Source organism: Magallana gigas, chromosome 3 (genome assembly GCF_963853765.1).
Source record: "Magallana gigas chromosome 3, xbMagGiga1.1, whole genome shotgun sequence".
Lineage (NCBI taxonomy): Eukaryota > Metazoa > Mollusca > Bivalvia > Ostreida > Ostreidae > Magallana > Magallana gigas.
This window is the reverse complement of record NC_088855.1, coordinates 32,356,319-32,373,473: the sequence shown is the minus strand read 5'-3', so window position 1 is coordinate 32,373,473 and position 17,155 is coordinate 32,356,319. Positions and strand designations below refer to the sequence as shown.

Here is a 17,155-nt window from a genome sequence, read left to right as displayed (position 1 = left end):
TTGATTACTCAGAATTTTGTTATAATTTGTGAATAGTTGGTGAATAAAAAATCAATAATCCATTATCATACAGGATTATTTATGTTAATGAGTTGTTGAGCGCCATGTTAAGAAGTAAACAGGTCAAAAACCAAAACATAATCAGGTGTTGTTCCAAATGACCTGTCAAGATTGAGCTTGGAGACGAGTTCTAAATTTAAGCGCCTAAGAAAAGAACGAAGAATGATGCAAGAGTGAAGTCACTTTAAGAGAAACTACTCAAGAAAGTCATAATTGAGAAAATCGATGAAGATGAGCTTAAATCAGAGGAATTGAGCCTCCAAAATGGCTACTGATATTGGCCAGCTTCACGAAGAAGCAACTTCATCATCCTTTTTAAATATATATTTTGTATAACAACACAATGGAAGTTGTTGGGGATTATGAGTACAGCAAGAAGGATTTGATAGGGCATGGTGCCTTTGCTGTCGTGTTTAAAGGAAGGCACAGAAAGGTAAATATGTTCATGCATACACTAATTATATTGACAAAACTTTCTCAACTATGTAATGATTTATTTTGCTATAGACTTCTAATATCTTTGTTCATCATATGAACATCATTTTAAAGATATTTTGGGTTCATTTCTTCATTCATTTTCGTTGAATTTATTGAGAATATAGAGTGTTAAGTCTCATGCAGTAACTGCCAATTTCAATTGTCTTTGTGAACAAATGTTTCAGTTGACATCTGTTTGATCCAATGATCATGGTAACAAAATTTTTCTGATGTAATGTTATATTTGAAAAATGGTTTGATGTTTTCCTGTAAAATGGATTTGTAATGTAAAAGGTTTCCTGTTTGAAATACTGCACATGGAATATTACGTACAGCTTGATGGTCAAACTATTTATCATCTCCCTTTGTCATTAATTTCCTTCCTATTTATGCCCAATATCAATAATTTATATGTTGATGAATGGAAACGCTCCTTAAAATGAAATTTGAGGTTTGAAAAAGACATATGTGGGAAATTACCTGTATATAGACCTATATACGATTAATTGTTTGCAGAATCAAAGTACATAGAAATGGTTACATTTGTTGAATAATTCCATTAAAATACAGTTTCTTGAAATAGTGTTTTATCATATATGTATTTAAGAAAAATAAATAGATCAATAGTTTCACATATAGTAATAAAAAACAATAATAACATTCCAGTTTAACCATGCATAACATATTGTCCATGAATTTACTAGAATATGTTTATTTGGTCAGATGTTGTTTTCTCATTCAATAAGCATACATTCGCTTGGTTGAAGAGTTCAATTTTTTTACTTCTCTTTGTTTGTAAACACAAATTTTAAAGGTGTTCCACTGCGTCATAGCAAGTGACCTAGTTCTGATGTAAACATTAGGCTCGATCGTGATATATTTAGATTATATATGTAAAGAGTATATATATAAAATTTCCTTGAAACGTATCGTTTTTAAAGGCTTTGTAAATAATTACTTCTTCATAAAATACATGTATTTATACTATTTATAAAGGCTCATTGTCCTGTTTTAACATAATGTCAGTTTATCCTAGTATAACTGAAATTCAAATTTGAAAATTTAAAAACATCTATTTCAGTTATACTTACTTTACAGTGGGAGTTTTATTTCAGATAAAAAAAAAAACCCACTTTGTATGCTCGCTTGTTATGTTATTTAAAGCATATTTAACTGCATTATTTTTACTAGTATATATACATTAAGTAATGTTTATATATACAGTCTCTGGTGTTTGTTTATATTCTTTGTATACATGTAAGATCCTTTTCTAAGCCCATTCAAATCTAAATATTTGACCTGTGTATACTTTCAGAGACCAAATCATGTGGTTGCCATTAAAAGCATCACTAAGAAGAACTTGGCCAAGTCTCAAAATCTGCTGAGCAAGGAAATCAAGATTTTAAAGGTAGAAAGTAATTTTGTTTAATACTTAAATTATACATGCTACACCTCACTCTATATCCTATGACATAAGCCCCCCTGTTGTTAAGTTCATATAGGTTTGTGTACAGAGTGTGTTTTATATAACTTTAATTATGTCCAATACAAAGGACGAAAGACAGCTGCCACTATCTGTAGGGCTCACAAGTAGATATGTAGATAAAATGATTACATCAAAATATTTTGTTATCTGTTTACAATAACAAGACACTGCTCAAATCATACATGTTCATCAAAAAGCCTACAAGAAAATTAGATATTAGTTAGATTAATATTATAGTGAATTACTGAATCTGATCGAGGTCAGTACTATTTGAGATTTATGATAGCTGTGCGAGAGTGACCGACAGATCTAAACATGTATATGATATGATTCTGAAAAAGTGTGTGCAGTTTCTTTTACATATGTATATACATTGATCTCAAAATGTGTTATTGTGATTAGTTTAAATAAGAAGAACTATATATTGTTTGTATTAAAGGGTAATATGAATAGTAAATAGTTCATTTTGGTTTTGTTGTAGGAATTGTCAGACCTTCATCATGAGAATGTAGTGGCTTTGTTAGACTGCAAGGTAAGTGCATGAACAACCTTAAACTGGAGAAAGGAAATAGAACAGCTACATATATAGTCTCTACCAAATATAGAACTATTGTAGAAACATTCAACAAAGTTTCTTATGGTATATAGTCTTTCAGCTGTAAAAAGCTAGTCCAGATAATGAACTTCTTAAGTGCCGCAATTAAGATACAAAGGAAGAAATGGAACTTATAAAACCTAGCTTATATCTAGCTTCCACACCCCTGCCATAAAAAAGCTCTTGAATGAAGTGGATGTGTGGAGGAGTATTTCAAGATCTTCACTTTTAGGCAGAGCACATGAATCAGTGTGGTTGCAATGCATGATGCAACTAAATATAATAACAATATCGACTGACGTATGAATTCGTGCTATAACAGGATGTTAGAAATCAATATATGTTCATTGATAGAACAATTAGATGCATGGTAGCATATTAATTGATAAATAACCAACGTAGGTATTTAATATTTGTTAAACAGACTATTTACCGATATTTTTTATTTACGTGTCTATATAGTAAAGAATAGAAAAAAATAACATTTATAGGGAGAAAGCCTACTTAGTAACATTTACTAAAGAAGTAGAATTTGACAAAGTTATTACATGCAACCCAAATTCTGGTTACCATGATGAACTAGTTTTTGTGGTTAGATGGAAACAAAGTGTACATAATTTACAAATCTTCATCCCCATGCTTGACGTTAGTGTATTCTCCATATATGGTGCATGCATGGGTCTGACGTCACTACGAATTAATTTATGACATCAACATGCTAATCCTAACTATAAGCCATGATTATTGGATTTTTCAATTTAAGAACACCTGATGATGTACATATCTTATGAAATATAGGATTATTTCATGTTTTAACAGTAAATCACAAGAGAGGAAGAGAGAGAATAAGTCACAGCATGCAATTATGTAACATTGAGCAGTATTACCTGGCTAATATACTACACATACAGTTTATTCTGTACCTACAAAATTTCATCGTTCAGACTTGTTTAACTGTTAAAGAATACAACTTTAACCTGATTTTTTCTTTCTGTAAAAGAACCCCATGGCATGGTTATCTTTTGTTGGCTGGGCGACATACTACAAAGTCTAATAGGGGTTTAAATAGTCAGGGTCTTGTTGATTGGGTCATTCAAAGGTTATTATGTCCCTAAGATCTTTTGTGTCAAAACCAATGTCATTTTGATAATCATAATCTAACTCTGTATGTTAACTGAAGGAGAAGATAATTACCAGTATTTATTTTTGTAACTTGAATTTTTGGTCATTAATTATTATTAGGATTGACATATGCCCAAATTTTAAAGATAGTCACTCAGTGCATTGTAGATTTCATTTCCTTATGATTCAAGTTTCTATGAGGTAATACAAAAGTTGACATCTGCATTTTCCGGCATTCTTTGTTATATAATGCTGCTGAATTTTGAAATTATTATACACTGAAATTTTGTTTTATCAAATATTGGTGCATATGCAATTTTGTGTATGTTTGAGCTACTCAATAATGATATCAGTAGAAGAATATAAGCAATTATCAGTTTTGATGACAGGTGTTTGTAAACAAAGACAGAAGAGTAGACAAAGGGAGGGTCTGAATGATAAATCAATTCTAATGCGGTTCTTGTTTAGATTAGCACTGTTTGACATTCATAGGTCATGTGATCAACAGCTGATTGCTGAGTGAGCTTCATGTCGATCAGCTCCTTTGTTGGTATCCAGCCAAGCAGAAAGACCTGCGTGGTTACACAAATTTTTAAAAAAAAATTTTCTCTAAGACCTTCATTGACATGCGTGTTGCACAACGAATGGAAATTTAAATGGTTGTTAGGCTGGTCAACAAGAAGTCATGCAGTGGCTATATTTTTAAAGTTTTACCATGACTTTCACTGCTTTGAAAGTCACCTAGCTATAGCTTTCATCTCCACATGGAATTTAAACAAACTCCCATACATACTTCGGAGACAGTTTATTTAAATATTTACTTAATTCGGTGTGTGCTAGAAATATTAAGAATTACTCAGCCCCATATTTAGATTGGTTTCGTTACTTCATGCATAGAAATAGGATGACTAGATGTCTAAATCTGTATGTATGCATTTAGGTCACATAAAAAGGTTCCAGTTCAATTACTGGGTCAGACCTGACTGTGTTATTCGTCATGAGCAGTAGGGCTGAATGGTCAGTGACAGATGTGTGGTGCAATAAGAAGTAAATAGGTCATCAATAGTTCACTACCATCTAATGTTAGGTGTAGATATGAACAGTATATATGCATGCAAGTTGAAATATATGGTATAATAATGCATATTATTAATCTATTTAGTACGTGTTCTCAGAAAAAAAAAATCAGGAAAATCCGTTTTTAAAAGAAATAGCAAGGATTTCCTTGTAGGAAACATAAATCAATTTCTGTTCAAAGACAAACAGACCTTGATGGTGTATAAACATATTACATAAAGGAAGGTGCATGCCCACTTAATTTGTATTTTAAATAAAGTTCCCTGACCCCACAAGGTCACATATTATCTGAGCTACCTTTCTCATGCTTTATAGCAGGTCAACGCTCTCAGAATTCCTTACAATCGAATGCCTTGAGTGCAAGGAAATATTGACACAGGGAAACCGGGAAACTGTGTTTAGTTTTAGCAATGTCGTTACCCAAGCATTATACACTGCATGATCATATCAAGATCATATCAAGATATTTCTGTTCAGTGCGTGAGCAAAGCGGAAAAATCAGGTCTATAATAGACTATATATAATCTTGCTACCAAATTGTGTATATATAGACATATCTTTCAAACTATATTATAAAATATTTTTTCTATACTTTAAATTGTTCCTAGTTAATTTAATATCTGAAGCCAATTACTTACATGTCATCTCAGTCTTTGATTGATATATTTTTTGAAAATATTATAAATGCATGCTTGTGCATTGTCTCTAGCCATGGTCCGAAGTCTACATGCATATATAGCTCATGCAATCTCCAGATTAAAGAATATTGTACATATTGGCTGCTTTTGGTTTGCGACGATGATAACTGGGCGGCCTTATAACAGATCAATTATATTAATTTACTTTTTTTGTTAGATAGATTAAAAGAGAATAAAATTGAAAATAACAGTCAATTTTATAATACCTCTGTCATCCATGTATTTATTTACACAGTCGATCTACCACAAGTATTTTGTGTGTTTATGTTTTTTTGTAGATGGGCTTGAACTTTTGGTTTTCATACTAGACAAAAACTTAATTGAGCTTGATGTTCAAAAGATCAGACAAAGGTTTCCGTTAGAATTAATGAGGTTATTTACTCCCGACTATTCACCTGTTGTTTACAGAATTAGAGAGGAACTGTGACTTTTTGTACCTGGTGTTGTTATGTAAACTGTAGGTTTCTCAGGTGTTATCTTTGTGCCATCAGCTGTTTGTGTTGACAGCGTTATGACCATAGTTTCAAGATAAAAGGATGTAATATTATACAATATCCTTTGTTTCGTGTTTTCTTCCTTTAATGTAAACAAACTGGGGGGGGGGATATAAACTTTGAATAGAAAGAAATTAATGTCCTGTACGGCATCTCTTTCTTAAAATCTAAACTAGTTGATTGAGTGTAGGGAAATGGGGATGAAAAAAGTGTAAAACATCTGATGTAATTGCTGTCAACAATTGACAATTAATAGGGATTAAGTGAACCGCCAGAAATTTTCCATGATAATTGTAATTTAACTTGTCTAAAATGAATTTTAAGGTTGCAATAGAATAAAGAAGCTAATAAAGCATGACATGTTATAAGTAGTCTAAAAAAGAAACCCCCAATTTTTAATTTTTAAAGAAGCTTAATTTTCAAAAATATATTGCACATAAAGCACTTATTGAATATATATATTTATTTAACTGATTTTTTTTTCAATTGTAGGAAACAACAAACCATGTTTATTTGGTAATGGAGGTAAATATCATTTTTGTATTTAATTGACTCTAACTCTTTATTCAACATATTGAATCATACCTACCTGGTACATTTTTACAATACAAGAATGAAATAAATTTTTCTTTACTCAATTACAGATAAGGCATATAAATCAATTTATTCTTATATAAAAAAAATTGATAAATTGCATTTTTTTTTTTATAATCAAAATTTATTGATATTTTATGCAAACTGAATTTGAGGTTTGTAAATACAAAAAAATGTACACGTCGTATATTAGACTTGATAATCAGGGAAACATCTTGTTGAATTGGGCAACAAATTGATCAATTATGCATATAACATCCCTTGATACTCATCGGATTAATTTTTACTCAATGCTGTCCACTTATTTACGACATTGATCAAGACCGTTTTGTGCAGACATAGTGTTTGTAATTATTAACAATCTATTGATTCTCTCTTACAGTACTGCAATGGAGGGGACTTAGCAGATTATCTTCAGGGTAGGTGTATAAAAAGACTTAGAAATGTAGAAACTTGTTATTCATCATTCCTGGCTGGATATCTTTGTCAGCTAGAGGATATATTTATAAATTTTTGAGGATCATATTCAGATACACTTTAGAGCCAGCCAGAATATTAAATACTGTAATTATGAGATATACACAAATAAGTTGTTCACATGTACATGCATGCATTTTACCACAAATTGTCAAATGTGGAAAGTGACAATGCCAGTTAATAAAAAATGCTCTCATGTTACATAAATGGCATGACATTTGGGTAAATTAGATACAAAGATTAGAAAATGTCATCTGGAAAGAATCATGGGTCTCTAATAATTGCATTATGAATTATGTGGTTCATATATATAGTGTAATGTCATCATGAGCTTTTATGCGTTTTTCATACATGTATGTGAAAGAAGAATGTTCATTGTACTGTTTTCATGTGGTATTTATCAAACTTCCTTCTTTTTGTTTTTTAGCTAAAGGAACTTTAAGTGAAGACACCATTGCATCATTTTTGCGACAAATTGGTAAGATTGTTATTCATGATATAAAATAACATCCTTGTTTATCCTATGACTGGCACTTTGTATATCACACAATTATACAGCAGACAAGTTGTGTGCAGTTGGAAGCCAACCAAGATCAACAAACATACTTATTTATAAACCTCTCCCAGATGTAAAGATGTTTTTGTTGTGTATCAAACATAAAGTACATTTTTTTTGCCTATAAAACACTCCATTGTACTTTTGACTGTGAATTTAAAAAGTATCTGGAGCACATCTTATTAAACTACAGGGTACTTGTGTACTAGATAGTCTTAAGGATTAATATCCGGAGTTCTGTTTTTGACTTTTGTGCACTATTTCTTAATAGCTGCTGCAATGCAAGTGATGAATGGCAAGGGCATTGTACACAGAGATCTGAAGCCACAGAATATTCTCCTTTGTCACGATGGCAAGCCAAACACCCCATCTACAGAAATGAGGCTCAAGATTGGTAAACATTGCTGCACACAGTTATATTAAATGCCATATATTGATTTCTCCCCATATTTCCCATTGCTCTGCACTGAAAAAAAACTAGAATTGAGAAGCGCAATTGATTAAAATCATTATTGTGGCATGATTGAGTTACTATTGTGTAATATGGTTAGTTTTGATGCCAATTTACTACAGACTGCGATAGTCTGTCAGTGGAACAAGAATAACTTTTTTGTTTTAAACGGGAAAGGCTCTGGGAAAATGATTGTCTCCAAATCCCTGTCTTAGACTCCCAATGTCTGTGGGTATTGATTGTTCTTTTTCTGTTTACAGCTGACTTTGGCTTTGCTCGTTTCCTGAATGACGGTGTTATGGCTGCGACTTTATGTGGATCCCCCATGTATATGGTGTGTGTTTTTAATAAATATATTAATAGCTGATCTATGAATACCAACTTGCAAATTGGATTTTGTCTGGGAATAGTTAATAGAAAAAAGGCAAGATCAAGATCTGTTTTTCGAAAGTAACTGAACATTGAGCAGTTCATTTGATGGTTTAGTATGTAAAATGTTAAAAATTGATTAGTCATGAGTGGAAGGGGGGGGGGTTATGGGGTTGGACATACCCCACCCTTCTTTGGAAATTTAAACTATGTAAATTTAAATTACCGTTGTTAAGTTACTGAATTTAGACCTTATGCCCCCCTTTGGAAAATTCATGGATCAGGGCATGTTATGTTACCTATGGTTGACTTGTAGGCGCCTGAAGTAATCATGTCCCTGCAGTATTGTGCTAAGGCAGACCTGTGGAGTATAGGCACCATTGTGTTCCAATGCCTCACTGGCAAGGCCCCATTCCAGGCACAGACCCCTCAACAGCTCAAACACTTCTATGAAAAACATGCAGAGCTCAAGCCAAAGTAAGTGACACTGAATATCTGTCTTTCTCCTCTGTCTGATCTATTGGTAGGGTACATGATCCACACAGCACAGATACTGAACATGGTCAGCTGAACTGATGCAAGAAATTTGAAATATTCTTCACAAGAAACATTTTATTTTTCTGTAGGCTCCTTTTTACTGTATATTATGCATGTACATTTCTTTTTTAAACAGTATACCGAAAGATACTTCACCTGAGCTGAAAGATTTGTTGTTAAAAATGTTGAAGAGAAATGCAAAAGATAGGATAGAGTTTGGTAAGTTTGAGAGAAAATCTATTTTCATGGCAATCACAAAAGAGTTTACTTTATAGAAATACTAAATTATTTTACTCATGTATTTCAGAGGATTTCTTCAAGCATCCTTTCCTCAAACCACCAGGGCAATCAGCTGCAGCATCATGTAAGTATTCATACACTCCTCACAAAAAAAAGTACTTATATACCTATCGCTACTAAATGTACAATGATGGGTATAGTGAATGTAGGGTATTGACTGATACCTTGTATTCTAGCCTCACCTGTACCGGTCCCTGGCCGAGCCTCCCAGGGGTGCTCCTCGGAGAGCCCCACCCCTCCCAGGTGTGTGTCCGCATCACCCTTATCAGGGAAAGCCGACTACTCCACTCCTCCCTCAAAGGTAACTTTGTTGTGGTGTACAGAAATTTGATTTTCTGTATGATGTTGTGAATGGGTTTTTCTAGAGGTGTATTTCACTGTATTTGGTCAGGTATCCAGGTATACAAGAGAGGAAGGCAGTGTGCTACAATTCCCAAAAAAAAATTGAGAGTGTGATTTTTATTAATCTTTAAAAGAATGAAAATTTTTTTTTTTTGAAGCATAATTTATTTCATGACAGTTGTACATAAATATGCTAATTAGTTGTGTTATTACTCTGTTATAAAGGTTGTACAAATGGTGAAGCAGCAAGAAGTGGCAGAAGCCATGCAAGGTTCTACACATGACGAAGAGTTCTTAAAAGTTGATAAAGGACCGACTCCCCGCAGTAATAGTCCCACAGAGGTCAGTGTTCAATAGAGACAGAGGACAGAGGGAGATATCAAAACCTCAATGATATTATTTTACTAATCATGTTTAAATCTTGACTCAGTTTGTAACGGTTGCTGTATTGTTTTTAGCATGACTTTGTGCTGGTGCCAGACGGAATGAGCGATCAATCTGACGGCAGTGACAAAGGAAGAGCTCCATCCACCGAGGACCTACAAGGCCTGGGGTAAGGGCAGTATCTAACACATCTGTCGTATTATCCATCGATTTGGGGTCTCCAAAACATTTATAAATGATTTTCATGTCGTATAATATAAAAATATAATTGTCGCATGACTGAGCAGCCATTCTGATGCTGTGATTTTTTACAGTGAGCGATCCCAGCCTCAAGTGGTGAGGGTGGAGCCCCAGGTCGGTTCTGTGGCATATAAAAAAGACTCGGGGGATGTGTCCAGCCCTAGTAGGCCGTCCTCACTCCCCATGCAGTCCAATAACCAGTCGGAGCCCATCCCGGTCCCCACCCAGGTCAAAGCGTATGAGCGAATCAGATCCAGCAGTTCTCCACTCTCAAGTCCACGCAAATGTGGAACAGAACCATCCCCCCTTGACTCTGCAAAAGTATGGCAGCTTTTTTGTTTTATCTCTCTGTAAATAATGTTAATACAATCCATTTAGGACAGTCCTTTTTTTTTCAAGAAATATTTCCAAAATGTTGATTGTTTATTCTGCAATGTCATGTTATATGCCATGGAGTCATTTTTGTCCTTATCTTGCAGTTATCTAGTCAAAACATCAAGATCTCCCCTCAGCCTGAGAGTAAATTCTCTGCTCCAGACATTGGTTCCTTTTCACCTCCTACAGGTACATGTATGTGACATATCAATAAAAGTATTTTGATTTTTGATTACATCAATCTTTACTTTGTTATAATGTTACATGATCTGTAAAATATTTGCAGTTCTGCTACTCATTGGATGCTTTTTTTATGAAATGTTTCTTTGTTCCAGTGAAGTTCAGTGTCGGAACTCCTCCTAATGTTTCCACTCCTTGGAGAAGGGGCAGCATTGGCAGCTCTCAGGGTGGGGCCATATACCACCCCCCTAGCAATGCATCAAACTCCCCAAGTCGACGAGCAAGTAAGTTCTTGTACCCCGAGTATTGCATTCTGCTAGTCTGCTTTTAACACTGTGTGGAGTGTGATTTCTCTGTTGTTCATAAAAAACTCATAGCACTACATTCCTCATACATTAGCACATAAACTCTCTCATTCACTTAGGTATGGGTGGTTCACCCCTGGGCTTTAACCGCAACTTCTCAAGCCCTGGGTCATTGCCCACTATCTTGGATGCATCACCTCATTTTGAATTGAACCAAGAGCCTCAGTTTACAGACAATATGCCCACTGTCCCAGTCAGGGCACCATTTGGGCAGAGTAAACCCAAAGCCATTCCAGAGAGTAAGGGCACAAAGAGATACCACCCATCAGAAGGTACAGTAGTCAGGAACCATTCATCCCCATCATTCCCTTTGCCTGCAGACGTAGTTTCTAATGTCTCTTTTCCTAATGGAATAACTGATTGTTTTGTAAACTCTATGATAAAATTGTGTGTTGTGTGCACTTTATAGAGTGAATTAACAATGATGAGAAAAGGAAGAGTTAAAATGAATATGCATTATAATTTTTTAGAGTTTTGTGCAGCAAATTTTCATACCATTGTATTGCAAAATATATGAAGACCTTTATCTTTTTTTTTTTAAAAATCAGAATTCATATTTTGTGACACTTTTTGAAATTGTTTGATTCAATGTTCAGTTGACAGAGTGAAACTTAACTTGATGGAACGCTGCAATACAGACCCAGGGGCAGCGGGAGGGATGAGCATGCTGTCCCAGCAGATGAAAGTGGCCTATATGAATCAGCAAGGTACTCTATTTGTCCCTAATGATGAAAGAGAGAGAGAGAGAGAGGTTCATTTGTTTTGCTGTTTTGCTGTGGCAACTTTTTTCATAACACTGCTATACATGTAATTCTTAATACAACGTTATCATATTTCAAATGAATCAGACATATTTATAAAGGAATATTTTCTTTGTCCATAGGGCTGAACCAGTTAGAGGGTCAAGTGGTGAGGTACACCAGCAATGAGAACTTGGTGTCCCCCAATGACAACACGGTCCAAATGGACACCCAGAGGTCGGGGACAGGTCTGAGGCGGACCATGAGTGCCACCACCCCACCCTCAAACCTTATGTTTGCTCAGTCTCCACCTAACATGGAGGGACCAGTAGCCTTTGTGGCTCCTGGCCTTGCAGAGGAAACTCTGATGGGGGTAGGTCAGATGAACCACATTGGTGTCACTTTTCAAATATTTAGGAGATTTTAAGTCATTTGATAATAATAAGCGGATTATATGTAAATATTTACAATCAAAGAAAAACATCAGAAAAATTTGATTGAGATGTATTTCATTTGATGAAGTGTACAAATTGGTAGCTTTTGATATATGTACACACATGTAATTAAACTTTCTTGTGATGTTGCAGGATAACCACAATGAAATAATGGCCAAGCTGAGTTTTGTGAATGATCTGGCAGATTGTGTGATGGAGTTGGCCATGGCTAAGGGAGCTCCATTGAATACTCTCTCTGAGTCAGTCAACTGGAAACAGGTAATTACAAAATACTGTACATAGATAGGACAGCAAATATTTTTTTTCTTTTCAAGCAAAAATCTTATTTCCACACATGTATTTTATGTTAATATTCTTACATGTACATGTATATTCATATTGTTCTTTTTTCTTTCTTCAGGGTGAAGGTCCATTGCATGGGGATCAAATGCCCAAATTTATTGAAGCACAAAGGTAAAAATTATGCTCATGCAGTATAAAATACATGAACAGATGTATGTACACTTGCTTCATTTAACTTTTACTGTTGTTTAGTAAGTGGGAGTTCTATCTCTGTTTTATCTGTGTGTCAGGTTGCTGGAACAGCTGGTTCTTTATGTCCGGTCCTTACAGTTACTGTCCTCCTCCCTACAGCTGGCCAGGAGGGAGATCAAGGACGAGCGCCTCCAAATCAGCAACGCTCTCAAAACCTGTGAGTATTGGCTCTACAAACACAACCCCCACCCCCTCAATTTTCAGGTTTTCTTTATTGTGTTCACTGCATAACTAAAGTGCATGCATTTTGTGTAAAAGTAATAGCAATACCATCAAATAACAGATCTACTGTTTGTTTTGTTTACATAAATAATGTGCAGTATGTATTTAAAACACATGTGTAACAACATTTTCTGTTCATTAATTTTTGTGTCATAGTGTAGGCAAAGCCTTTAATTTTTTCTCAGTGAATGAGAAAGTGTTTTATTTAAAAGCAGTTCCATGTTGTAATACACGTACATGCGTATGCAAAGGGAGACAATATTTTTTTTGTCGTTCCAGTGTTGAAGCAGATGAATGAGCGTTACCACCGGTGTGTGTCGGTCTGTAAACACATCCAGCAGAGGCTGGGCATCACCATGCAGAACGCCCTCACCCCACAGGTTGTCATAGCAACTGCTGACAAGCTCATCTACAACTACGCCATTGAAATGGTATGTCATGATAAAAGTTTAAAGAATTGTTTTCATTGCCTTGTCCTATATATTCACTGAATCAAAATAATTAATAAATATATATGGGCATATACATATGCAAACACTTTATTGATTGATTGAGACTTTCAATATTTTTTTTCACAGTGTCAAACTGCTGCTCTTGATGAATTGTTTGGAAATCCTCAAGAGGTAATTTAACTTATATACATCTTCAGACTGATGTTAACAAAATTAACATTTAAATTAAAAAAAAAAGAATTGTAGTAAAAATACAGATTATTCAGAGATCCAGAACTGTGCAAAAATTGTGTACAAGTAGATCTGCAAAATGCGCATTATAATAGATTTTAAGTTTTATGTTTTATGCTTATTTACTGAAAGATTATTTCACTTTTATTTTTCCTCAGTGTTTTAAGCGCTACAACACCGCTCACATCCTGCTTCACAGTTTGTCCCAACAAGCCAGGAACAGCAACGATAAACAGCTCCTGGACAAATGTAAGTCCTAGATAATGGAAGACATTTTACAGACACTGTTGTACATGTATATCATGTACATTAATATTATGTGAACTAAACAGTTAAGGGACTGGAAATTGGTGGACATTGTGCTTTGCTCTACTTGATGATGCATGGCTATTAACCTGATTATGTATCGGGGTCAAATACACTGAGTACAATTTCTATGACCAAATTCTGAAGTCCATGTGGATTAATATACAATGCAGTACATTTTACTGCTACTTTTTATAGAGGAGAATATTTGTACAATGGTGTATTGAAAAGTTAAATATGATTTTAACAAAGAAATTACTTTAGACAATTTTTTTCTTCAGATAAAGATGCAGTGGAGCGAAGATTGTCCCACATACAGGCTACACAGAACTATTACCCCCAGTTTGAGATCAGTTGATGACAGTGTGCTTATCTTCATCCGGGAGTGTGTAAAATACAGTGATATAATAACAAGAACAAAAACTCACCAACCCATGGTGTCAAATCACTTTTTAATCTCTTCCTTACCACAAAAAAAAAGAACATGTACAGATGATGATGAAACAGTTAACTAAATAATCTTAAAAATTTTTTTACAAATGTTTGAGGGAAAAAAATGTTAAAAAAAACGTGAACTGTCATACCACTGCTGCCTATTATCATGACTATGATGATGAAATGACTATCAGTATATGGAGATCGCTAGCAATACTCAGGGATGATACAGCTTATCTCCAGACCGCAATTCATCAGTGATAGGAATCTAAGACTACTGGAGATCAGTGTGCTAAAAGGACAAAAAAAAAATGACATTGGAATGATATTACATGGAGAAGATACATGTATATACTGCAGGTTCAAGGGATCGTGTAATATGATTTACAGGTAGACAAAATTATGTGGACCTCTGCAAGAGAAGGATCTCAAACTGTGGCGTATTTCCTTATGACAAGGGTATTCTTTGTATTCTGACCTGTTGTAGGCTATTGATTATGTGTGAGTGATTGATATTGATTGATTGATGGAACAAGTGTTTGATTTATTTATAGGAAAGTGAGTGTGAAGAGGGGATATACATACATGTATATGTATATGAATTTAAAACTACAGTGATATAGCTATGGCCGGTATTGATACTCTCTTTAAAAGAATGGAGAGTGTCAGAATATATGATATTCATATAAGTTATGGCAGATATAAACTTCTACATTACTTTACTGAAGGTTTTGTTCGAAAGCTGTTTAATTGCTTTTAGAGTACTCAGTGTATTAGCATATCTACGAAACATTTTGTTGTTTTGCTATGTTTTATGCCAAATCGTATCCCTCCACATTTATTTACGCGATTGTCTCCCTTGTGTTCAATGTCTTGCCAATGTATTTTTTTTTATCCGTACATCAATTTAAGCATGGATTTTGTACAATTCTCCATTAGATTTGAAACATCAATTCTATGTATCATTTTTCCCTTCTAATGGTCATTTTTCAGACATTCATGCAAATTTTCTCCTCCTTGTGTCATCCATTAATTAATGAGGCTTCGTGTATGTAGATGAGCATCAAAGACGTGCTAAAAACTCAATGCTTTGCTTTTTTTTCAAGTGCTAAAATAGAGATAGAGAAAACAAATTAACTTACTGCCTTATATTAAAATAACCTGTCTTTAGCATTTAGCAATAATATCACCCTGCACTGTTTTTAATTACGTGCATGTATGTAGCTTGTATTACATATATATGTTGTAGTAAAATGCTTGATGGAATTGATGTACACCTTTTAACCGCAATAATCTGCTGTGAAAGCTATATCATTGTAGAAAGTCCATTAACACCATGAAAGTTGTGATAGTCAATACATTCATCCTTTTTATTTGGTCAATATTCAATATTTATAATTTATGCTTGGCTCTTTTTTAACAACTTCCCCTTAATACGTGTAAATACTAATGTTTATCTCGAGTGTATATATATGTTCACGGGGTAAACTCTTTAGCTTATTCCCTTGTTGCTATATTTTAACATCCATGTACTTATTGTCTCCCAGTGAGGATTTTGTATATGAAGATAAAACAGACCTCTTGAAATATTTCTGTTCAGCTTTTAAATAATGGATGGAAAAAGCAAATCATACAATGACATATGTTAAAAAGTTGTATGATTTTAAAGCAAGAGAAAAAAAAAAGACCCTTGTTTGAACAGAGAGGTTTTGAGATGTTTAAGACATTTTATTACGTGAAGCGAAAGTTAAGTAGATTAGTATTTTGTTGATGTCATGATGATAGTTTACAATTATTGGTCTTTCAGTATTTTTGTTATTTGTGATTTTTATTGTTTTTGCTGTATAATGGCTTATTTATACAACAGGAACTAAATTACATGATACATGTATATGGGTATTGATTTCAGTTCTTGGACTGATAATGACTTATCGTGATGTTCAAGATAATTTGAGACGGACGCTGGAGAGACATTTTATGTTGTTTTTATTAGTTGTAGTACGTCTTTCATGTATTTTATTTTATAAGTGGTGGCTTTGCCTCATCGCACCATTTTATTTGAAATTCCAGAATGTTTTTTAAGAATTTTGTACATATGCCAATGTACATGTAAATATCTAGGAACCTGTATGAAATTTTTCAAAAACATTTAAAAAAAAAACAATTGTGATATACAGATTTTAATGAATATTTATAACTTAAAGACGACCATTTCAGGATTCATTTGTATTTTGGTTATGAAAAGAGAGCGTATTAACCAATCTCGGATCCTGCACTCGATGGATGAATTTTTCTCTCTAGTCTTTCATTGGCTTGAGATCCACTTGTGTTCTTCTGTAGTACGTGTACCTTAGTAATACCTCAGAACTCGAAGTATGACTGGCAGGTGTACATTGTATGAAAGAAATAAATGATTTCATATTTATCTTGGAATGTTTTCGTTTTATTTTGGACCAGCTGGTGAAGCAATATCTGTTGTTAAAACTACAGTCAAACTAGCTTCATATATACTGGTATATCAATCAAGAGTTGCTTCAATATGCTTTATTGCCCAATAATGAAATGACAGATTACATGTGCATGTGATTGACAGGCTAAATG

The 17,155-nt window shown here is 34.0% G+C and overlaps 1 protein-coding gene across 3 annotated transcripts; it reads left to right on the top strand.

Annotated features, from left to right (window-relative positions):
* Positions 1-71: 71 nt before the first annotated feature.
* Positions 72-16,979, top strand: LOC105343707 (serine/threonine-protein kinase unc-51). 3 transcript variants are annotated; one of them, XM_011451168.4, is made up of 27 exons: positions 75-493; positions 1,853-1,945; positions 2,505-2,555; positions 6,502-6,534; positions 6,986-7,022; positions 7,508-7,558; positions 7,908-8,030; positions 8,348-8,421; positions 8,773-8,933; positions 9,130-9,212; positions 9,301-9,357; positions 9,470-9,594; positions 9,861-9,977; positions 10,094-10,188; positions 10,334-10,580; positions 10,739-10,823; positions 10,970-11,098; positions 11,239-11,451; positions 11,776-11,886; positions 12,063-12,292; positions 12,507-12,632; positions 12,775-12,827; positions 12,947-13,065; positions 13,410-13,561; positions 13,709-13,753; positions 13,972-14,062; positions 14,401-16,979. In XM_011451168.4, exons 1-27 carry the CDS (start codon positions 404-406, stop codon positions 14,475-14,477), a joined length of 2,868 nt encoding a protein of 955 aa, XP_011449470.3. In that variant the 5' UTR covers positions 75-403; the 3' UTR covers positions 14,478-16,979. The 3 variants fall into 3 exon arrangements, with proteins under 3 accessions (XP_011449472.3, XP_011449470.3, XP_011449469.3); XM_011451167.4 differs by having other exon boundaries at positions 10,739-10,829; XM_011451170.4 differs by lacking the exon at positions 11,239-11,451 and having other exon boundaries at positions 72-493; positions 10,739-10,829.
* Positions 16,980-17,155: the final 176 nt, after the last annotated feature.